We start from the raw sequence: 23,933 nt of genomic DNA, 5'->3' as shown, positions 1-23,933 counted from the left end.
ACATGTCAAGATGTTTCATGTAGATACAATTTTTTTATGCAAAGTGGAATAACAAACCCTTTTTATTTAAAGGCAGTGGTGAAATCCTAAAGAATGGAACTGCCTCTCTTGAGGCTGCGGTCGTTATTGAGGTGGCAGCCCTTTTTTCCGAATGATCATCCTCTGTCATCCTTTTTTCAGATTCAGCATCCTCTGTGTCTGAGTTGCTGGAGCCCCCTTCAACTGTAACAAAATGAGCATTCACATTCTTTAAAACTAAAAGTAGATTTTTACAAAGTGTGGACACTATGAATTGTTTAAACAAAAGACATATACACATAAGTAATTTACTTACAGTTGATGTTTGGCGTTATGTCCTCCAGAGATTTTCCTTTAAATTTGCCTATTCCACTTTGCAAGGCAAACAGAATTCTGCTCACTTTTGCAACTTGTAAGGTTTCTTCAGGCAGTCTGTAAAACTCCCTATGGACTTCAATGTTGTGACCCATGAAAGTTGCTAGTTGGTCTAGTTCATGCGTTTGCAGGTTAAGTAGCTGAGAAACTGTGGCTACATGTTTTCTCAACTTTGTAGATGTAATGTTTTCTGGGTTTTTAGCCCCACAGCTTTCTGCAAATCGCTTTAAGCAGTCACAACCACGGATGCTCTCCTGTGATCCATAAAAAGGACGAGCAAATATGTAGGGATTGCTAGGGGAAATCCCAACATCTTCTCTAGTTTTAATTAGAAGTTCCACAGATTCTGTTATATTTGTGGGAAATAGTACTGGTACTTTGCGGCCTCGTTTCCCCCGTACCTCTACTCTGGTGAGATTCTTACAGAGTTTCTTCTCAAAAGGTGAAAGGCTCTCCATAATTTCATCCTGAATCATCTGTTTGTTTCTCTGCAGGTATGTTTTGACTTCCATCCTTGAAACCTCACCTTCTCGACGCCGATTGAATAATATTCACATATTATTCAACGGCAGAAAAGGTTATTTTTCATGGCAAACTAAGAGTAAATTACACACACTTTTACAGCTACAATTTTCCCAGAAGAAATCATTTTAGAAATGTCCATTAATGACGTTTCTGGATAAATCTGTTGCCTAAACTCATGTAAAGCAGGACAGTCCAATAAAATCTGCGTTATCATCCAAACTGAACCATCATGTGATTGTGACTTCAGTGAGCGTTATTGTGTTCTGGTGAATGCTTAAACAGGCTCAGGACTGAAGAGTTTTAGTTCTGATCAGTGTAAATGTGTCTGTATATCTGCAGCTGTGTGTGTGTGTGTGTGTGTGTGTGTGTGTGTGTGTGTGTGTGTGTGTGTAGTGTGTAATTCAGCAGCTCTTCTGTCTGAGGAATAATCTGATTTCATCTGAAGAGAAACACTGACATCTGCTGCTGAGACTCACACACTACACACGTTCAAGCATCGTCTAGAGGTAATCATTGGATCATAGTTTAAGGGCTTTTTAGTTCACAAAAATGCCACACATGTGTTTGGGCAACTGTTTCAGTGACTATATTGATGGACCAAAATGTTGACAGTCCTGTATCTGGTTTACAGATCAGATATCAGATTATTTCTCCAGTCATACACACACCTCAGACTAATGCAGCGGGTCATTTAAGATTTTATTTTTATTTTAAGTTTCACTGTACATTTGATTTGCAGCAGTACACATACAGCAATGAAGAGAAGAATGACGCCTCAGGTTAAAATGATAGAGCATATATTATATATTCAGAATGTATCTGTTACTATAAAGGCTTTACAAATATGAGAACTGAGCTGCTGAAAAAGTGAGACACAAGAAAAACATTGATGTGATGAATTTAATGGTTCGGGCCAGAATAGATAACACAGTAAAACTGTTCAAAATTACTAGCGATTAAACTAGGGTTAGACTAAAGTCCCTCCATCATTATGTGATCATTTCTAGAATTATGAACAGGATATTCTGGCAAACACCATCCAAGTGTAATAACAGATCAGACCAGTTATATTTCTGAAGTCTAAGATTAAAGTCACATAAGCATTCTCAACAGTTATCACAAAAGTCAAAGTACATTTGTGTACATTTTTGAAGCAAGAGTACAAAACTAAAACTAACTTTACAGTGCTATATCTGTTTGACATACATGTGTGGATTATATTGTAAATACGAAATTGTGAATTTGAGCATTTATATTCTGAAAAGTTGAATTGTGATAAACTAAACTCAGTTTTGCTTTGAGTGAGCGCTACTCACATTTCCTTCAGAACATGTACAAATCTAGTCTGATGTCCTGAAATTAATCATTTTGATATTTTAGTAAGTTTTAGTGTTATGTATTAACATATTCATGGGTATGCTATATACTGTATAATTGAGGAGTGTTTAGAATTGTGGATGAGAGCTGTAAATATTAAACATCTAATCGGATGAGCACAGAATAGTAAAGTCAGGCTGAGAGAGGGATACAACACACACAAGCACTGCTGGCAAAATGAGCAAGATAAATACCAATTGTTTCATATTTATATTTTACATGTTGTGTCTGTTAATACTGTGAACATTTATCTAAAACATTTAAAGGTAATTTTGTCATGTAAAACACAAATCAAGCATTAGACTATCATACACAGAGACTGAGAGACTTGTTTTTCATGAAAAATAAATCTGTTCTTGACATCCCTTTAAAAACCACACAGCAGCAGAGTAATGCCACTCATCCCAGTTTCTCCAGTTTACACAGAGGATCTTCCAGTAGATCTGAAAGCTGCTTTATTCCTAAATCTGTAATGGCATTCCCACTCAGGTCCAGCTCTCTCAGATGAGACGGGTTTGATCTCAGAGCTGAACTCAGATCAGCACAACCTCGGTTACTGATATAACAAGATCTTATCCTGTGAGTGTGAAGAAAACACATTACATGATGTCTATAGAAAGATGTATGGGGAAAAACTACTATAACTAAAGATTATAGTACTTCCAGTCTTTACTGAAACAAATATATGAAATAAAGCCAGTGACACTCACTCCAGTTTCTCCAGTTTACACAGAGGATCTTCCAGTAGATCTGAAAGCTGCTTCACTCCTAAATCTGTAATGGCATTCCCACTCAGGTCCAGCTCTCTCAGATGAGACGGGTTTGATCTCAGAGCTGAACTCAGATCAGCACAACCTCCATCACTGATATTACAAGATCTCAACCTGTGAAACAATGTCCAAGACACAGGGAAACAGGGAAATCCAGGAAGACAAGTAGAAGATCAAAACCAACACACAGGGAACCGGGAATGGGATAACGCTCAGTAATACAGTGACATTAAACAAGACTTCACAAGGAGACGGAAGGAGTGCCCTCTGGTGGTTATCCTGGGTGTAACACTTAAAGACTTTACTAAAACCAATATCAAATAAAGCCAGTGACACTCACCCCAGTTTCTCCAGTTTACACTGAGGATCTGCCAGTAGAGCTGAAAGCTGCTTCACTCCTGAATCTGTAATGTTATTCTCACTCAGGTCCAGCTCTCTCAGATGAGACGGGTTTGATCTCAGAGCTGAACTCAGACCAGCACAACCTCCATCACTGATATAACAAGATCTCAACCTGTGAGTGTGAAGAAAACACATTAAATACTGATGTCTAGAAAAGTTTAGGGAAAAAGGTAACACTTTACAATAAGGTTTCATTAGTTAACATTAGTTAACTACATTAGTTAACATGAACTAATACTGAACTGCACTTCTACAACATTAATTAATCTTTGTTAATGTTAATGTCAACATTTACTAATACATTATTATAATCAAAAGTTGTATTTTTGTTAACATTAGTTAATGCACTGTGAACTAACATGAACACACAATGAACGGCTGTATTTTTATTAACTAACGTTCACAAAGATTAACAAATACAGTAACAAATGTATTGCTCATTGTTTGTTCATGTTAGTTAATACCTTGACTAATGTTAACAAATGAAAACTTATTGTAAAGTGTTAACTTAACTAGAACTAAAAACTATTGTACTTCCAGTCTTTACTAAATCAAATAAAGCCAACACCACTCACCCCAGTTTCTCCAGTTTACACTGAGGATGTTTCAGTAGAGCTGAAAGCTGCTTCACTCCTGAATCTCCAAAGTTATTCTCACTCAGGTCCAGCTCTCTCAGATGAGACGGGTTTGATCTCAGAGCTGAACTCAGAATAGCACAACCATCATCACTGATAAAATCATCATCATCACTAATATGACAAGATCTCAACCTGTGTGTGTGAGAGAAGCATGTGTTAATGTCCTGTGAGAATCAAGATTCAAGTAATTATTAAGATCTAATCTACATTAATAAGAATCAGGCAAGTTGGTTTAAGTTCACCTGAAACAAACTGTTTATCAGATTCATCATTAAACCTCTTTTGTCTCTGTTGACATGTTGCTTTGATATAATGAACAAAGTGAATAAATCTGTCTGTACGTCATGAAATTAGGGGTCAGCAACTTTTTTGTCATTAAGTGCCATTTTTGTTGTTTCTAGTTAATTGCTGGACACACACATTCTTCCTGCCTTATATCACATTTACACATTTATAATTATATAAATATATTGTATACAACTATTTTTAAAGGTTCAAGTGCAATAGAAAAATCAACTAAATCTCAAACTTGCTTATTTGATTAGTAATGCAAGACTGGCTATTATTTCGGAAGCAATTTTTGATGAAATGTTTAAAGTTACATTTATTTTAAAAACAGCTTTGCAGTATGGCCGTACTGAACCCCACCACATGCATTACTGCTGTAGTTTGTGCATCTCCTGATTTGTGTGTGGAATGTGAAGGACTTTGTATACCCAGTTAAAAATCTCCAACATTGATATCAGTAATTTATTTTGCTTTGAAAGCTCCAGCAGATCACACTGTCCTTCACTCAATCGCTTCTGCTGACTAACAGGTTAATTCACACACTTTAATGATGATGACGATACATTTTATTTATATTGCGCTTTTCTCAAACCCAGAGCGCTAAATAGTATTTATAGCTCACAAGTTAAGTTAGGATGTGTGTCTATGAGAAAAGATTAACTCTAACTCTAAATCTAAATGAATACAGTTCTCTCGCTATTACTCATCTGCCAGTGATTAACCCTCTGTGTGCTGATATTGGCATGTGTGCCACAGGTTGCCGACCCCGAGCTCTACATAAACTAATTGTTGATTCCATCTAGACCAGACAGGCTCTTAATTACTCAACTCACACCAGTTTCTGTAGTTTACACTGAGGATCTGCCAGTAGAGGTGAAATCATCTTCACTCCTGAATATGACATGTTATTCTCACTCAGGTCCAGCTCTCTCAGAGACGGGTTTGATCTCAGAGCTGAACTCAGAACAGCCAAACCTACATCACTGATTTGACAAGATCTCAACCTGTGTGTGTGAAGAAAGGGGGGAAAATGTTTCTCCATCTTCATGTGTATCTGATAAAAGAGAAACTTAAGAAAATAACCTGCTTGTTGATCATAACTAACAGGTTCACTCTGTCTTCATTTAAACAAATATATGAAATAAAGCCAGTGACACTCACCCCAGTTTCTCCAGTTTACACTGAGGATCTGCCAGTAGAGCTGAAAGCATCTTCACTCCCAATTCATTAATGCTATTCTCACTCAGGTCCAGCTCTCTCAGATGAGTCGGGTTTGATCTCAGAGCTGAACTCAGAACAATATAACCTCGGTCACTGATATCACAAGAGCTTATCCTGTTTTCAGTGAATAAAGTGATAAGACAATGTCAAACTCACTCAGAGAGCAAAGTGTGTGTGTGTGCTAGACTGCCAAGATATAATCATTTACATAATATAGTATCTGTGTTCAAATTGGTAACACCGGTATTAGTGCTGGTTGGACGTTAGCTGGTGCTATGAATAAACATTTTTTTATTTTAACAACATTTTTAAATCAAATTAAATAATCATGATATTTTATTTAGCTTTCAAATGCAATTGGATGCTATAATTGTGACTAAACTGGCTGAGTTAACAAAAGTGTATCAAGTATTCTGTGTTAGTTCAGGAGGTCTCGTGGTCAAGCTCAGCTATCACCTGTCCAGCACAGCCCATATCAGCTGATCGATTCCTATGACCTCAACTGGCAGCCCTGTGCGTCTTACTCAAACACAGCTTCAGTGTGCCTGATCGGCTGTTTCTGCTGCAGATCACCGTGATCAGAAGCTAAATAAAAAAGACGATTTCAGCATCATCTCATTAGGATTGTGCAATCGGGGATTTAGAGAGAGGAATTCGTTCCCCACATGGATTTCACCTCAGGTTTATTTTTCATGTTATATCAAGTGTGCAGTTGTACAGTTTCATTGATTGCATCTTGAATAAACATTTCTATGTTCTGTATCACTGTTGTGTGTGTGTTTCCTTTTTCTGTTTAGAAGAGAACTGAGCCTTTAAATCCCCTTTGTAAAAGCTTTATAAGGCGTAACTAGTCCTCACTTTAGATGAGCTCACAGAAATAGTTCACTGACCACTACTAAATGCTTTATAACTACCTGAATTAATCATGAATTACAGAAGACATACATGTTAATAAAGCATTTATTCACACACTGAGTAACTATTACTACAGCTAAATAATAAGATGTATAAACGTACATTTAGATTTTGTATTAATCATTTACTTACACTTTCTATAAATGATCTTATGAACCACTAACAACTCCTAAATAACTGGACTGTAAATGATGTTATTGTTAATTTAGAAATGATAAATTGATCATTAAAAAGTATAAAAATAAAATTATTAAACACATTATAGATATGCTTATAAATCAAGAATAAAGCATTTATTGCTGTATTTATAAACTGCTTCATGTCTATTAATGCTTTTAAATTATAAATGAACTATTTACTAATGCTTAATAACTAATGATTCATAGCATGCAGTTATTATAGTGTTACCCAAAATTCTTTTGATAACTTTTTGCCATGAGGGTCTCTAGATGATGCATGTCAAGGTTCGAGCAAATCAAATAAACGGCCTACGAGGAGTTAGAAAAAGTAGATTTTTTTTTTAAACAATCTCAAATATTTAACGAATAATTTGATTCTTGAGACAAAGTCATTCAGAATGAGGAGATTTAACATATGATATGAATATTGTGTGTGTGTGTCTGTGTGTGTGTGTGTGTGTGAGATACATTGGTGATATATTCTAGGGTGTAAAATGTGATAGCGCCACCCGGTGGCTGTTTTCTTTCAAACTTTGCAAGTTTCATTCCAACCGGCCTCCATTACCCTGGTCTAATAGGTGCTCAAACTTTATTAAATCATCATGGGAACTTGGACAAAGACACAGCATGCCATTTTCAAGTCAATCGGACTAACGGTTACATAATTACAGCGGTTTATGTTTTTTTTTGTATTACAGCGCCACTAAGTGGTGAATAGCCGCAATTATTTTTGCATGAACACAGAATTAGCTCTTACATAAGTATAACACATTTGGTGAATATATCTCATTGTGGTCAAGAGTTCTAGCCATTTTAGTGAAAGTTTGAACATCCCGTCGCAAGTGTGAATCACCGATCGAATTTTTTTTTTTCCATGAAGGTCTCTACATGGTGCATGCCGAGTTTTGAGTGAATCATACAAATGGCCTATTAGGAGTTCGAAAAAGTATATTTATCAGAAAATCCAAGATGGCAGAAACAAATTGCATTTCGGAAATGAAATCAGATAAATCATTTTTTCACATCTCCTGACCACTAGGTGGCACTGTGCCAAAACTGGCCAGGTAGCCTCAGTTCATGCTTGTCATAACACACACCAAGTTTGGTCAGAATACACTAAAGCGTTGCTGAGATATACCTTCACGTTTATTTTGGCGTGCTCTTCATCAAATTCTTTTGCGAGTTATACGAGAACAGTTCGACAAATGAACTTGAATTTCATTGTATCTGCTGCCAAATTTCATAACTTTGCCACAAGCGGTTAGATGGGCTGCCATAGACTCCCAGAGCGGAAGAAGAAGAAACGGAAGAAGAATAAGAACGCCAGCGGATACAATTAGTACATACACATCTTCGGTGCTTGGCCCACAATTACAACAGGGTTTCAGCATTTCATTCTTGAACCCCTAAAAATACATTGAACAGTGATAGATTGTGTTATTTTGTATTAACTAATATGCACAACACCACTCACCCCAGTTTCTCCAGTTTACACTGAGGATGTTCCAGTAGATCTGAAAGCTGCATCACTCCTGATTCTGTGATGTTATTCTTACTCAGGTCCAGCTCTCTCAGATGAGACGGGTTTGATCTCAGAGCTGAACTCAGATCAGCACAACCTCCATCACTGATATAACACGATCTCAACCTGTGAGTGCGAGAAATACAAATATGGTGAAGTCAGAATACAATGAAAACCAGGTAATTATTAAAAACAGTTGTATTTTAGAGACATAATATATTTTTTTCTAAATATGAAAACTATTTCAAATGAATTTTCTGATTTGAAGGGAAGGTGTTTTGACTGTAAATATATATATATATGTAGATTTACACTCTCAGACAAGTTTTCAGCAGCTGCTATCCGCTTCAGTGGAATTAAAAAACAAGAATGCAAACATATGTATCCATATTCATAATATACTCAGCCAAAAAATAAATGTCCTCTCACTTTCAACTGCTTTTAATTCCAGCAAATGTCTTATTATGTGTAAATATTTGAATGAACATTCAACAACTGAGACATAAATGGAAAACGTTTTACAGAGATTTGACGAACAGAAATGGAAAAATGAGTCCCTGAACAGGGATTTAAACCAGTATATCATTTCATACTAGTATCATCTATTATACCAAGTATAACTTGTATTACCGTATACCATGACAAGCTTAGTGACCCCCACTCACAACCACTGTCCTTCCACTTTTTACTATTTTGTTGTTTTTCACAGCAAAATATAAACAACAAAAATATTCCTTGTGAAAAATTCATGACCAAAAACAACACCACTCACCCCAGTTTCTCCAGTTTACACTGAGGATGTTCCAGTAGAGCTGAAAGCTGCTTCATTTCTGATTCTGTAATTTTATTCTCACTCAGGTCCAGCTCTCTCAGATGAGACGGGTTTGATCTCAGAGCTGAACTCAGAACAGCACAACCTCCATCACTGATATTACAAGATCTCAACCTGTAAGTGTGAAGAAAACACATTCAATACAGATGTCTAGAAAAGTATAAAAGGCAAATTACTTGTTAACAAGAACTCAGATCAGCACAAGCTTTGACACCAATTCCACACAGAGTGTGTATTCCCCGCACCCCCAAATAGGTATCCCTATACTTATACAGGGCTGGAAATAAATGAGTTCTCTTACGAGAGGTTCTCTCGTATTGCGTAAGTTGCTTACGCTACAGGTAAAGTTAATCTTTTCTTGAGATATTGAAGCCAAAAATTATCCTTAATTTTGTATATATTGTCAACGCAGTGCAGCAGCTAGCAGGCCATCGGGAGATGCATGGCCTCGCTCACCGTAACAGAGAGACACCTTTGGCTTACGCTTGCCGACATGGGTGAGTCTGAACGAACCGTGTTCCTCAACCCCCGCTCTCCCCCACCGGTCGCTTCGCCCCAGCGGTGAGCGGGATCGTCGAGCGTTTTTCGGAAGTGCAAAAGACCATGCAGGCTATGAACCTTTTCCTGCCACGACGCTCGAGCTCAACTGCAGGCCGCTCTCAAGTCCAGCCTCCTGCACGAAGCTCTTCGCAGCGCTCGTCTCAGCCTCCTCCCTTTTCTTCGCAGCGATAACAGGGCGGCCGCCCTAGATCGCGCTCAACCAACCATCACAGGCCGCCTCCCTCCCGGGGACCCCGGCCTAAGATCGCGTTGAAACCTGAGCCCGCGAAGTCCTCCTAGCACCCGCGAGGAGAAGAAGATGGTCGAGTCCCGCCGTGGCCGGGCCACCATCAAAACGACCCGCTCTGTCAGTCCCCTTAGAAAAGGCTACTGCAGTAGTGTATACCGCAGCCAACGAGTCAGTTGCACAACTCGCTTGCCTGCACATAAACGCTGTTTTTACGGCGACTCAGATAAATCTCAAAAAGAGTATAATGTCTGGTTATCCGGCTCATGCCGATGGTGTTCTGAGTGTAGAGAACGTGCCCACGTCCCAGTGTTTACCCCTACACACAAGCACCATTACCCCTGTGTCCCTCAATCCCACAGAGCCCACTCACATAAAGCTGGCACATGCCGCTCGAGTGTTAAATGTAGGAAATGTGCCCACGTTTCAGTGCCCACACCTACCCACTGCCCGCTCTGTTACACGGTTATCTCAGGGGACAAAATTTGCAAAGCATACAAGCCGTGTTGTGAACGTAAGCCCTGTGCCCGCTCACGAGCGCTCACACTTACTGATAAACACTGTACCCCCGGCGCCGCTCACGCGTTCCGCTTTTCTCGCCACAATATGTTCTCCGTCCAAAGTGATCGAGTCATTGAGTGTATAGCGGTCAGCCATCGCTGTCAGCGAGCTGCCCTATTCAGGCATCGAGAGCGCGGGCGCCGCTCCGATACCTCTGATACAGGTTCTAGATCCCACGCAGTGCGGCGATCGGAACCCAGAGGCCATTCTACTCCTAGCTATCCATGCTAAAGCATGGGAAGCGATTCCGGGCATGTCAGAATGGGTGCTGAATACTGTAAAGCAGGGCTATTCACTACATTTCGCTCACCGGCCCCCGCGCTTTCGAGCCCGGACTAAGACGAGAGTGAATCTGGAAGTAACACACCTACTTCGAGCAGAAATAGCAAAGCTGCTGTGCAAGAGGGCGATAGAACCGGTACATCCTTCTCTGAGCGAGTTAGGCTTTTAGAGCCGTTACTTCCTCGTACCCAAGAAGGAAGGAGCTCTCAGACCTATCTTAGATCTGAGATATTTGAACAAAGCTCTCATGAGACGGCCATTCAAAATGCTCACAACCAAACAAATCCTCGCGCAGATTCGCCCGAGGGACTGGTTTATTTCTCTCGATCTGAAAGACGCATACTTTCAGATTCAGATTATACCCCGTCACAGGCCATTCTTGAGATTCGCCTTCGACGGTCAGGTATTTCGATACACCGTCCTGCCGTTCGGCCTGTCTTTAGCACCCCATACATTCACAAAGTGCATGGACGCGGCCCTCGCTCCCCTGAGAAGTCAGGGTATGCGAATCTTGAACTATTTGGACGATTGGCTGATTTTGGCACAGTCAGAGAGAGAACTCATATCTCACAGAACAGTGCTTCTCAGCCATCTGGAAAGCCTGGGTCTCACGGTCAATTGGACCAAGAGCTCATTGCTGCCCCGTCAGTCAACCTCTTTTCTGGGAATAGAGCTGGACTCGGTGGCTATGAAGGCCCGCTTATCGAAACAGCGCATGCGCTGTGTTCGGCACCTGGCCGCGTCTTTCCAGAAGGACAGCTTTGATTTCAGAAGATTTCAGAGAATGCTGGGCCATATGGCGTCAGCTGCAGCAGTCGCCAAGGAGGTGTCAGATCCAGAAATCTCTGCGCTCTGGCGGAACGCCTTCTCGTTTGGGCTCAGCACTCACTGCGCTCGCTCAGAGCCGCGCACGTGCCGGGCCACCTAAACGATGGCCCAGACAAACTGTCCAGGGACAATGTTCCCCCGGGGGAGTGGTCCCTGCACCCGCAGACAGTCCAGTCACTGTGGGGTCTTTTCGGCAAAGCGAAAGTTGACCTCTTTGCGTCAGAAGACAACGATCATTGCCCAAGGTTCTTTTCGAAGAACGAGGACGCACTGGCCCAAACCTGGCCCAGCTGCCCGCTGTACGCTTTCCCCCCGATCTCACTGTTACCACAGGTCATCAGGAGAATCAAGGAAGCGAGCCACTCGGTGCCCCGCGCTGGGAGAACCAAAAGTGGTTCCCAGAGCTGAGGCGGCTGTCAGACTTAGCCCCATGGCTGATCCTGGTGAGAGCAGATCTCCTCTCTCAAGCCGACGGTACGATTTGGCATCCTCATCCTCAGAGCGCTGGGCTCTGCATGCATGGATAATCAACGGATACCCGTTGCTCTGCGGGAAGGGGTTGTGAACACGATCACGCAGTCTAGAGCCCCCTCTACGAGACGGCTCTACGCGTCTAAATGGTCTGTGTTTACTAAATGGCTTCCTTCAAGAGCTACTGGACATGGGCAGGTCCCCCTCCATGCTCAAAGTATATGTTGCGGCTATTGCAGCGTTCGCAGAGTCGACGCGCGGCCAGGCAATAGGAAGGAACGAGCTCATCATCCGCTTTCTTAAAAGAGCCAGGAGGATGAATCCCCCGCGGCCCCCATCGGTTTCTATTTGGGATCTTTCTTTGGTCTTGGAGGCCCTGAAAGCTCATCCCTTTGAACTCTTAGAAACTGCGGATCTGAAATACCTCACGCTCAAAACCGTTTTTTCTGATAGCCCTGTCATCAGTCAAACGCGTTATCTGTTAACGCCGTGTGTCTCGAGTTCGGACCTAATGACTCTAAAGTCATCCTCAAACCGAGACATGGTTATGTCCCCAAAGTGATCGGCACCCCTTTCAGAGCGCAGATCATTTCGCTCTCAGCTCTCAGTAACCTCCTCTGCCCGGTCAGAGCGCATGGGAATTTACATCACGCACTCCGCCGCCTTCAGGCACTTGGAGCAGCTCTTTGTTTCGTTTGGTGGGCGCACCAAGGGTCTCGCCGCCTCGAAACACAGTCTGTCCAGATGGATAGTGGACGCTATTGCGGCAGCCATGCGTCTAAACACCTGCAATGCCCTCTGGACATCACGGCTCATTCCACCAGAGGCATGGCCTCTTCGTGGGCTTGGTCCAGCGGGATTTCTTTGTATGGCGGCAGGCTGGGCCTCCCCGTCTACATTTTTTCGGTTTTACAACCTGGATGTTCCCGCCTTGCAGGCTAAACTTTTGTTAGTCTGAGTGGTATGTATGTTCTGCCCAGAAGTATTCGTGTGCAGGCTACTATCACGTGACTTAGCTCTCCTGGTTGAGCTGCATTATGCGTAACCTGCCGGGAAGGCGCGACATCACTCGGGGCTATGTGGTTGGCTGCTGCAGTTGCGACAGGGCAGCCAATGAGCGCGCTAGACAGCCTGCTCTAGGTCTGCTAGCTGCTGCACAGCGTTGACAATATATACAAAATTAAGGTTGAGTTTTGGCTTCAATATCTCGAGAAAAGATTAACTTTACCCATAGCGTAAGGCACTTACGCAATACTCGTTCCCTCTTCTAGAGAGAACCGAGGATACGTTAGGTAACCGAGTACGTTTTGCGGAGGGATGTCGTTCCAGGGAACGGTTGCATGTATTCTGGTGTTTTGTGAATGGCCGGAATACATGCAACCAATGCTTTTCTATTGTCTCCATCAACTCATCCTTACAGAACCTTCGACTGACAAGAGTTACACCAGCTCAATCACTGAAGATCTGAACGGATACCAAATGCGTATTATAGGCTTTCCATATAGCTGATAGAACTAAATAAGAGCAATGTTTAAACACTGAATTAAAAATGTTCCTGCTGGGCTACAGAATATAATCACTCAATTTCAAACATTTAGACAGTTAAAGGAAAGTTATTATTTTTATGCATTACACAGCTCATATGTATTTACTCACTCATGTTCAACAGATGTTTTGACGGCTGGTTGAAGCTTCAGTTCCTCTGATTGATGATATTTAATCTCATCCAGCTTCTCTTCTGGGTTCAACAACACACTCATCAGAGCTGAAGACTCATCAGGAGAGAGTCTGAGTCCAAATTTCAGATGTGTCTTTATCTCCTGGATTAGATAACGGTCATCCAGCTCTTTCAAACAGTCGAACAGGAGACTGCATTCGACTGCATTTTCTGAAGAGGAATTCATGATCATTGTTTTGATGTGTTGAATTATTTCTTGACTGGATGAAGAGCTTGTTCTCTGTGTCAGGAGGTCAGACACCAGTCTGAAACCCAGTAAGAAGCAGAAGAAGAGATCCATCTGTTTCTGTAAAGCGTTATTCATCACTTTCTGGAGTGAATCGTAGTCTGTGAAGCTCTTCTCTCCGAGCTCAAGCTTCAGACTGGAGAGATCCCTGAGCTGGAGTGGGTTTCCTCCATTAATGACATCAGCCGCATACAAAGCTGCCAGAAACTCCTGTGTTCGGTGATTCACGAAACAGAAGGACTTTCTTTTTTCATCTATCACTTTTATGATTGATGAGCTTGCTTTAACACGTTCAGCACTGAGTTCATAATCTTCATCACAGAAGAGAGAGTTGGCCTTTACCAACAGGTCAAACGCTATTTTCCCCAGAGCGATGATGGTCTCTCTTCTCTCTGGATTCAGTTCAGTCTGAGCTAACAGGAGTTTGCTGTACATCTGAGTGAGAGTCTTGGGGAAATCTGATCCGCCTGTACTGATGATTTCCTCTGGAATCGCTGCGATGATTCTGCAGTAATCTGGTGAATAACACATGCTGTTGATGCGTGGAGATTTCTGGATGAGGCTGATGACTTCATTGGCCATTCTGTGATCACTGATACTCTTTCTGAAATACTCCTCCTTCTGTTCATCATTAAAGCCCTGGATCTCTGTCACACAATCTATAAACCCCGCAGGAATCTGATTGGCTGCTGCCGGTCTACTGGTGATCCAGATCTGAGTGTTTGGAAGCAGATTTCCCATCATGAGGTTTGTCAGTAGATCAGAGACTGAGGCTGGTTTGTTTGGATCTGTAATCTTCTTTGTGGTTTGGAAATCTAGAGGAACTTTAAACTCATTTAGTCCATCAAAGATCAGCATGATCCTAGACTCAGGATTCAGATGTTCAGTGTTTTCACAGCATCGCTGCAGAAGCCCCATGAAGCTACACTCCTTCACCGTCTCTATGGTAATGTTCAGCTTCTGGAAAGGGATCAGAAATATATAATCAATGTCATGGTTTGATTTCTCTTCAGCCCAGTCCAGGATGAACTTCTGCACAGCCACAGTTTTGCCAATGCCAGCTTAACCCTTCATCAAAACGGTCCTGATTTTCTGGCTTTCGAAAATGTTGTTGCTTATGATTTCTTTATTATTAATGATGTGAGAATCTGGTTCCTCTGTGATGTGCCGCTCAATGAAGACATCATTCAGTAGTTGTCTTGGACCAGGTGATATTTCTTCACTCAGATACCGAAACTCCTCCATCAGTCTCAGTTTGAACGTCTCTGGTACTACAGAGACACAAACACAGTTCAGCTACTTTCAGCTCACATGCTTTTCATTTATCACATTTACATCAGTAACATTATCTAGTCTATATAAAGAACTTAAAACACTTAACATTGAACTAGAAGTCACTTCTTTGCTACTAGAGTTTGGATAAAAGGCTGGAACAGATGAGAGCAGCCAACATATTTAAAGGAATGATCCATGTTCAAAGTTGTATTACCTTCTTCTGTGAAACATGAAGACATTTAGAAAAATGACTAAAAAAATGCCATGCAATGAAAGTCAAAGTGGTTTGATATTGTTTGGTTCCCAGTGCTCTTCAAAATATCATCTTTTGTGTTCTACATAAGAATGTAAGTCATACAGGTTTGGCATGGGTGAGTAAATGATGACAGAATGATAATTTTGGGGTGTACTTTCTCTTTAAGCTCTACTGACAGTATTTGTGGCATAATGTGAAGCCACAAGACTTAAACATCCAAGGTATCAACATAGTGCCATAGACCTAGTCTGTGCAAAGTTATATCATTTACATTTACTCATTTAGCTGACGCTTTTATCCAAAGCGACTTACAATTGCTATATATGTCAGAGGTCGCACACCTCTGGAGCAACTAGGGGTTAAGTGTCTTGCTCAGGGACACATTGGTGTCTCACAGTGGATTCGAACCCGGGTCTCTCACACCAAAGGCATGTGTCTTATCCATTCCACCCCATCCCCCCCATATCCAATCTGGCAGTCAACTAAAGTAGCAGCAAACTAACCCACTGGATTTGTGTCTGTAACATAAGTTTATTCACCTAGAACGCTAGTCTCACCCAAAAAATGTAATTCTTATGAAAAAGAGGCACATACTCTGAAAAGATTTATGAGATCCTGGAGACCAACAACTCTCGGAGGTAGTAGAATGGATCGACTGACCCTCTCCTTTAAAGTCAGTGCCTGCAACACACACAAATGCACAAATATATTCACAGACCACCACAATTCAACAAAGTGTTTAAAAAAAAACAATTATGCAGGACAAATATTTGACTCACCAGTAATCAAACTGCCCTTTCCCTAGAGGAAATATTTGATAATAATTAACAACCAAGATAAGAATTTATCGTTTACTCATTCTCACACAGCTTCTCATGTATTTTTTCTTCAGCTGATAAAGTATCATCATACCTCTGTGACAACTTCAGTAACGTCACTGTATACGGTGTAGTCGAGTTTCCCCAGCGCTGCACATTTGATCTCATACTCAGTTCCTGCCCTCAGATCAGTCAGAGTAACTGTGAGTTGATCCTTCAGCACAAGTTTACATCTCCAGACTTTATCCTGCTTACGTTTATACAGTATTCTGAGCTCCACTGTTTCAGGACATGATGGAGGAACCTTCAGAACCACATTATTATCTTTGACTTCTTCACTGATTGGACAGGCTGGTTTGGATGGAGGAATGAAGCAAACGGCTTCATCACATTCACTTTCATACAGCAGAATGCAGGAACCTGGATTATTCTTCATTTCCTTTGAGGACACAATGAACTTGGCTGGTTTACGGTCTTTTGAATCGATCAATTTCTTTAAAATCTTCAAGTTGCTCCTCAGTGTCTTTTGGATCTCAGGAGTGAGCCAAGACTTCTGCTCTGTATCAGGGCTATTCTCATTTTTTCCTTTTGTTAAAGGATTCAGATGGACCTTTTGTTGAAGAAGCAGCACGTCTGAGCAGTTCAGTGATGTGAATGTGTAGCAGACCAGATTTCCAACTTCCAGATCCATCGAAATCAGATCTATGTTGTCTTCTACCTGTGCACCAGCATTCTTCAGCTGTCTGAGCATTAGTTTTACAACATCAGACTCCCTTTCTCTCTCTTTCAGCCATTCTGCAAGGTCTCGTCCTCTGAATGGAGATTCATCATGTTCTTGTAGAAGATCATTCAGGTCAGTTTCCTTCTTCCCCTCACGGATGTTTGGCAGCAGAGAGCCGAGTTTCTCCATGAGTCTCAGTTTGTACATGTCGCAGTTTTGCTTCATTTGCAGGATTTTATCATGGAATGCAGCAAAAGTCGAGGCAGGCGAGTCTTCCAGAAGATCACTGCATCTCATCTCAGTTGTATTTAAACTCTCAACCACTGATTCAATCGCCATGATTAGATCCATGCTGATGTCCTTCTGAAGTTTTGTAGCTTTTGAGAGAAGTTTGTCTAGAGGAAAAAGCCAAACCCTCAGAGGAACCGCCAGTTCTTTCTTTTCTCCCAGCAGGTTTGGAAGATCAGGGAAAACCTTCAACGCATCTTCAAAAGAGGTCGGGTTAGACGGTAGCTGGAAGTCACCATAAAACGTGCAAGTGAATTTTTGGACTGCGTTCTTCTGAGCGTCATTCATCTTCAGACTGATGTTTGCATCTACTGAAATTAGTTTGAGCTTCTCAAAGGCCACTTTTGCTTCTCCTTCTACTGTCTTTATTTCCTCATCTGATGAAACTTCTCTATCAAATACAAAGCAGGCGTCTGCTCCATACATCACTGCTGTCACCACGTGTGTCGCTGCGTCATTATCAAACACCTCGTGATGAACTATATTTTCAGGTGCCAAGTGGTTCATGGTCAGTTCTTCAAACCTGCTGGTTGAATGATAATGAAGCGTCAGTCTTTGCTGTTTGAAAGACTTCTTGGTGTCGTTGAGATATTTGGCTGCTCCAGTGACATTGACGAGTCCACCTAAAACACTCAGTTTCAGAGAGCCGTCAATGTTCAGTAAGCTTGATTTGTCTTTAATGGAGTCTGAAGCTGTGACTTTGAAATTTGTGTTAATTTGGGGACGGACTTGTAGACTCTGCTGTAGCTTTTCTTGATCCCACAGTGTGATTCCTGCAAAAGTATAAAGTGTTTAATACAGTCAAGTCATTATTTTTATCTATAAACACAATTTTGATTAAATGATCCCACTGTAGGGCTATGTGCATCTGTTGTAAAAATAAAACAAACAAAAAAACACTTCTTTCTGAAGTGTCCTTATATGGTACATGCTTATCAGGGTCACTTTCCCTACCAATAGACACTGGAGAATGCATGTTAAATCTCCCCTGAAATATGAGTCTACATAATTGGTCTGTACAGCATTGCAGTAATTGATGTGCAGAAAAAACCTATTAAGAAGTCTAATTAACTGATAATCATTCAGTTTGTTCACAATATGATGCATTTATTCACTGCTGCAAGTGATATAATCTACAAAACTTATGCCCTACAATACCCATAGCAAAAATAAACTGGATACAGCATCACATATTAGAGTCATCCATGAAATGATAATTTTTCAGGGTGTGTGATGGAATGGATAATTGTTAGTAAACTCTAGTATTTGTATTCCCTTTCTAAATGGGAACTCGCACTGCGTCTGACAAGACCCTATGGGGAATGAGAGAGCATGGAAGAAACCGTATTTATCTCGTATCCATCAATTTCAGTATTCTAGCTATACAAATGTCGAGGGGATGCGTGAGGGCTGATACGTGTCGGTGTCTCCCATTGAAGAGACGGTTGTGAGCTATCTCTCAAAGGGGGAAACATCGTCACTGAAGACTCCGACCCTGCCAGCTAAGCCCCTTGGGACAACATCGCTTAAATGGCATATGTGCTGCAAGCATACCAAGCCGATCTGCTGAGGGACCTGGACCAGGGTCAGGGTCTTTCCCCTGATGCGATGGCTAAGCTGCGCCGCAACACAGATCTCACTCTCTGGGCCAGTAAACAGACCTCTGCCGTGATCAGCAGATTGATGGCAGCAATGGTGGCCACAGAGAGACATCAGTGGGTGAACCTGGCTAGCATCGGGACACAGAGAAGGGCGTTCTCCCCGATGCACTGGTTTCGCCTTCTGAACTATTCGACACATCCATTGAGGCGGTGGTCGATAAGTGTAAGGAGGCGAAGGCGTGGGTGGCAGCCTTTAAAATATTCATACACCGCTGGCCCAGGTCCACGCCCAAACTGCCGGGGGAACTGGCCCAACTTGGGCTCACAACTAAAGACAGGACCAGAGGGCTAGTGTCGCTCACATCCTCCTCCTCCGAGAAGCAGTTCGCAGAGGAGGCGTGAGGCGAGGAAGAAGAAACATGATCTCAGGGAAGTGATTCAATCTAGACATTAACACTGTAAAAAAAATCCTACTGTAAAAATCCTACCCTCCTTGCCTTGGAGGCCGATAACATCTGCCCTCATTCTTGAATTTTTTTTTCTTTTTCACTATTAAGTGCTACTGTTAGATTTTCCAACTGGAACCCCTTTCAGTAACCCCCTCATAGGATGACTTCCTTAAGAGTAGTGTAGTCATGCCTCCTCTCATTCTAGAGAATTATCCAGTAAAGGCCTTTACTATCTAGAGCTTTTTTTTAAAACAAGCCTGTTAGAGTGTTGTTAGGCTACCGCTCATCTATTGAGAGTTGTTCAGTTGAAGCTTCCACTCCCTTGAGCTAACCACTGGGATTGTGAATTCGAATGGTCTAGCTCTCTTTGCTAAAGGCCTCTAATCGCTTAATGTTGGCAATACGGAGTGGCATGGCTCTCTGTGAGCCTCCTCCTTAAGCAGCCTTAGCATGAGATTGTATTACCTCCTCTCGTTTAGAGAGTCTTCCTGATGAATTCAGCGATCCCTGACCTCCGCCAGGATAGCTTTGTCCAGTGGCATGATTCTCTGAGAGCTCTGTTCTTGGTAGGGCTGTCTCAAGTATAATACGTAGTTAGGCCTCCTCTTGTGCAAGTCATCCTGTTGAGTCCTCCGCCCATCAGAGACCCCCTTTTCCAGCTGAGCTCTCTTAGGTTGAACATGGGTGATACTGCCCTTTCCTTAACTGCCGTTATACTAAGTACTCCTTAGAATTCTGTGTACTTTTGAATCAAGTAACAAGTCTCTCTGTAAGCCTCTCTGATAGGTTAAGTCTAGTGTATTAGCTAGTAGTTCCCTCAATTAGAGGGTCATTATGTAGAGTACTTTGCTCCTTAGGGCTCCGCACAATCTGCAGTCTCGAGTTGTTAGGCTGTCCGTGAGCCTCCTTAAGATACTCCTGTAGGCTAAGTTTGGTACTCACCTTGTTAGAGGCTCAGTATGCAGAGTGCCTTGCTCTCTAGAGCCCATATAGCAGTATTGTCTAGTGATGGGCATTCAGCCTCCTGGATGAACTGTTTTTTGGGTCGAGCCTGTGTAGAGCCTGTCGTTTGAGAGGGTTGATATAGCTGAATGCTTCGCCCCCTGGGGATAGTTAATGGTAGGTCTTCTGAGGCCTTCTTTAACAACATAATTATGTCAATGTTGGTCAGTTCTTCCCTTCTTCTAGAGGCTGATCATGTAGAGTTCTCCTCTGCAAGTCAGAGCAGAGTTACTGAGTTACTCCCCTCGCATGGGGGGTCGATTTGCTAAGTCTCTGCTTTCTAGTACTTCTGTCTCTGGAATCCGTTGTGAAGTGGTTGCTGCCTGTTGCAATGCCTTCTCATTGAAGGCTTCTGAATCTAGAGATTCTGCTTAGGCAGACAGGTTTTAGGCTGACCAGGCTGATGGTGAATCTGGTGAATCTAGGGGTTGATGTTTTAAATCCCCCTGAAGTGACAGACCAGGTCTCTTTGCAAGCCTGGCCATATTCCCTTAAAGGAATCTTTCAGTATGTAAATGATTCCAAGTCTCTGAGCTCTGACCTTGGGCCGAGTCCAAACACTTGGCCCTGCAAGGACTTTCCTCGTTTAGGGTATGTAGGTTGGTCAGTTGCCTTAGGGAATAGTGTCACTGACAGCTTGCTGGTGTGTACCTTTGGGGAATCTGACTCTGACAGTGAGGTCAGGAAAGTCAGCTTTTTTAGGGCTTAGTCACGGCCAATAGGGCATGTATTCCCCTCAGCATGGCGGAGTAGGTATTTGTTCCCCATAGATGTAGTGCGGGTTCCCATTAAGAGGGAACGTTTTGGGTTATAAATGTAACCTATGTTCCCTAAGAAGGGGAACGAGACACTGCGTCTCTTTTCGGGCTGCCTGTCCCGTTAGATGAAGAAGGGAATGACGTGTTCCTCAGGAGCCCTTTTAGACTCACGTTCACACTGGTAGAGACGTCATAGGCTGTCGCCGGCCAATACAATTGTCGCTTCAGACATCAGTCATGCTGAAGCGCTCCCCATAGTGTCTCGTTCCCCTTTTCAGGGAACCTATTTTACATTCGTAACCAATACATTTTTTTGTACCTGGTATCAGAGCATCTTTCCTGCAGTCATACAGCATCCCCAGCTGGAAGGGTCTCCCTAGAGCCGCTGTTTCAATCACGTTCACTCCCACTGTAGCCATTCTAAACACACAAACACACACCAGTTACTGATCCTGAACACTTATTTTAAGTCACTGACTACCAGTATAAACCATACTGCTGCCACATTAGGTATAGAATTAAAAAAAAAATTTCTACATTTCAGAATTTGAATTGAGGGGGATGCAGAATTCTAGTTTGAATTTAATGTTGCAGAATCACAATAAACTGAAACTAAAAGAATTTCATAAAACTAAAGTAAGTGAAAAAAATAGAAACATGTCAAGACAAAGTTTGAAGAATGGATTAATAAAGGCTTGTCTGAAAGTAAACAGAAGTATAAATACATCTTAAAATTTGAAGGTTTTTTTAGGCTTTACAGACAGAACTGTTTGTTTGGCTGCTTCTATACACTGTACAAAATGATTGTTTGTGATTTTAATGGCAAAAGATTGTAAAAATGCTAGAGTAAATAAAAAAAATTATATATACAGATGTAGGGTACAACGGGGCTAAAGGCACCTTTGACTTTATTTATTCTTCTCTTATTCACTAGATGCACAAAAACTTGTCGCAACACTTTCCTAAAGATCCGCTTTTCAAGATGCACATGGAAATTTGGCTGATCTGTGACGCGATCGCGAGCAGCAGCGCAAAGTAAAAAAATCTAATATTTGATGTTTCTTAAAAGTTGTAGATTTAAGTAGCAGATGAGAATCTACAGTATAAATTAAAATTTTGAGACAAAGGTCTTAATAGTTTTCAGTTTTATTCAAGGTAATTAAAGCAACAGTTTTTCAATAACAGAAGAATATGTAAAAGTATGGTATTTGGGGCAAAAGCACAATAATAATCCTTATAATAAATATCTGACTTTTCCAGTTGTGGACATGATTAGATTCAGATGGTAATTATATGAAGTTGGGTGTCCATCTTAGAGATAATACCTATATTTATAATGAAACAATCATATTTAAAAATATGATATTAATCATATCATAAAATTGCTATATAATGTATTGAAAGCTTCAATGATTTCAGAAACTTTACTTTTTTTAAATATATTGTTATTAACATATTTTAATGATAGTATATTTACTGAACAAAAATGAATTATTTTATTTATCCAAAAAAACAAAACAAAACTGAAAATAGTACAAACTTTGCTAAAGTGATTGTATGTGAGTGATATAATATTTACTTGGACATCATTAAAAACATTATTTTAGCTAAAGTATTTGTATCAATAGGCTACTGTGTGTATTTTGCCTCAGGCTGTTTTTTCCTGTGTGTTTGTGGGGTAAAAGACAAACCTCGCCACCTCATACATTTATAAGATTTTTAAACAAAATGAATCACTATGATTTATTTTCACACAAAATCTGTTGCTCCATCAATGTTCAATACAAACATGTATATATATTTTTCTGCATTTGGGAATATTAAAAAGGCACATTTGTCTTAAGTCTTAATGTGTGCCTTTAGGCCCGTTGTACATTATTTCAGTGAGGAATCTTTGAGCCAGTGGGTAATTCTCTCTGAAAATAAATATTTCATAATGTTGTTCGCTTACCTGTCCTCCTCTTCAGCGCTTCCGCATCACCTCATGTAGAACTAGATAGTTTATCACGTGTTTGACGCTTATTTCTATTTAAAGATATATTTATGATTTATAGAGAAAATTAGATTACCTAAATCATAAGATTAACTAATCGCATTGCCGTCTGTAAAGCCACATCTCCAAACACTTATTACGTACCTGAACTGTTTTCTTTCCGTGGTTGTTCTCTCCTCGGACTGTCTTGCTTTCGCTTTCAGTCACTCTCTAAAGTGTGTGTTTAACACGTGACAGCAGAAACAGAGGTGAAGTTTGACACGTTCTGCTTCCCGTAGTGACGCTCGCGCGGCGTTTGCTTCCTTCATCGCAGTCGAGCTGGATTAGATGTGTAATATCTGTAAATGTAAAGTCTAGAGTTATTAATGTCGAGTGTTGTTAAAGAGCAGCGTGTCTGATAATTTATGTTCCACAAATCTGTGTTCAACAAAGAGTGTGAATAAATTAGTTTGGCTTATTTCACTGACATTCTTCTGTGTTTTAGAATTACAGCCCTGGCAAAATATTACCAATAATTCTTCCGTTTTTCTATTATTATTATTTTCTTACAGTGTGGTAGGCCTATATCACTATATCCATTGATAATATATCATGAAATTCTACATTTTGTGAATTATGAACATTAAGAACATTTTAAGAATCAAGAAATCTCTAATAGCACAAAAGAGAAAAGTGTTGATTAGTTCATCTGTGAGGCTGAAGACTTTAATGAACACCAGATGCATCTTTAGTCCCGCTTCATTCTCTGACACTAATTCTGCTGCATGAATCAGGACAGGTTAATGTGTGTAAGTGTCACAGGTCGGGATGGGCCGAA

At 41.2% G+C, this 23,933-nt stretch overlaps 2 protein-coding genes across 2 annotated transcripts; both read right to left on the bottom strand.

Moving 5' to 3' along the window:
* Window positions 1–1,597: 1,597 nt before the first annotated feature.
* LOC308684518 (uncharacterized protein) lies at window positions 1,598–15,011 on the bottom strand. The gene is made up of 9 exons (XM_081355771.1): window positions 13,648–15,011; window positions 9,003–9,176; window positions 8,183–8,356; window positions 5,555–5,728; window positions 5,227–5,397; window positions 4,043–4,237; window positions 3,406–3,579; window positions 3,006–3,179; window positions 1,598–2,872 (listed from the first exon to the last, which is right to left on the bottom strand). Exons 1-9 carry the CDS (start codon window positions 14,871–14,873, stop codon window positions 2,695–2,697), a joined length of 2,640 nt encoding a protein of 879 aa, XP_081211897.1. The 5' UTR covers window positions 14,874–15,011; the 3' UTR covers window positions 1,598–2,694.
* LOC308684519 (stonustoxin subunit beta-like) lies at window positions 14,889–23,333 on the bottom strand. Its single transcript, XM_081355772.1, has 6 exons — window positions 23,261–23,333; window positions 21,443–21,543; window positions 16,399–18,086; window positions 16,266–16,287; window positions 16,081–16,167; window positions 14,889–15,226 (listed from the first exon to the last, which is right to left on the bottom strand). Exons 2-6 carry the CDS (start codon window positions 21,540–21,542, stop codon window positions 15,018–15,020), a joined length of 2,106 nt encoding a protein of 701 aa, XP_081211898.1. The 5' UTR covers window position 21,543; window positions 23,261–23,333; the 3' UTR covers window positions 14,889–15,017.
* Window positions 23,334–23,933: the final 600 nt, after the last annotated feature.

This window comes from Scardinius erythrophthalmus (assembly GCF_964197995.2).
Source record: "Scardinius erythrophthalmus genome assembly, chromosome: 24".
In the NCBI taxonomy this organism is placed as follows: domain Eukaryota; kingdom Metazoa; phylum Chordata; class Actinopteri; order Cypriniformes; family Leuciscidae; genus Scardinius; species Scardinius erythrophthalmus.
The sequence above is the reverse complement of the archived record's forward strand: the minus strand, read 5'-3'. Positions and strand labels throughout refer to the sequence as shown.

Coding starts and splice junctions, on each gene's coding strand:
- LOC308684518 (XM_081355771.1), bottom strand. CDS start 14,873: ATGGGGCTTCTGCAGCGATGCTGTGAAAACACTGAACATCTGAATCCT. Junction 5,729..8,182: donor TGTAAACTGGAGAAACTGGG/GTGAGTGGTGTT, acceptor CACTGAAAACAG/GATAAGCTCTTGTGATATCA. Junction 2,873..3,005: donor TGTAAACTGGAGAAACTGGA/GTGAGTGTCACT, acceptor TCACACTCACAG/GATAAGATCTTGTTATATCA.
- LOC308684519 (XM_081355772.1), bottom strand. CDS start 21,542: ATGGCTACAGTGGGAGTGAACGTGATTGAAACAGCGGCTCTAGGGAGA. Junction 18,087..21,442: donor GAAAGATGCTCTGATACCAG/GTACAAAAAAAT, acceptor ATACTTTTGCAG/GAATCACACTGTGGGATCAA. Junction 15,227..16,080: donor ATCTCATAAATCTTTTCAGA/GTATGTGCCTCT, acceptor GTGTCTCTGTAG/TACCAGAGACGTTCAAACTG.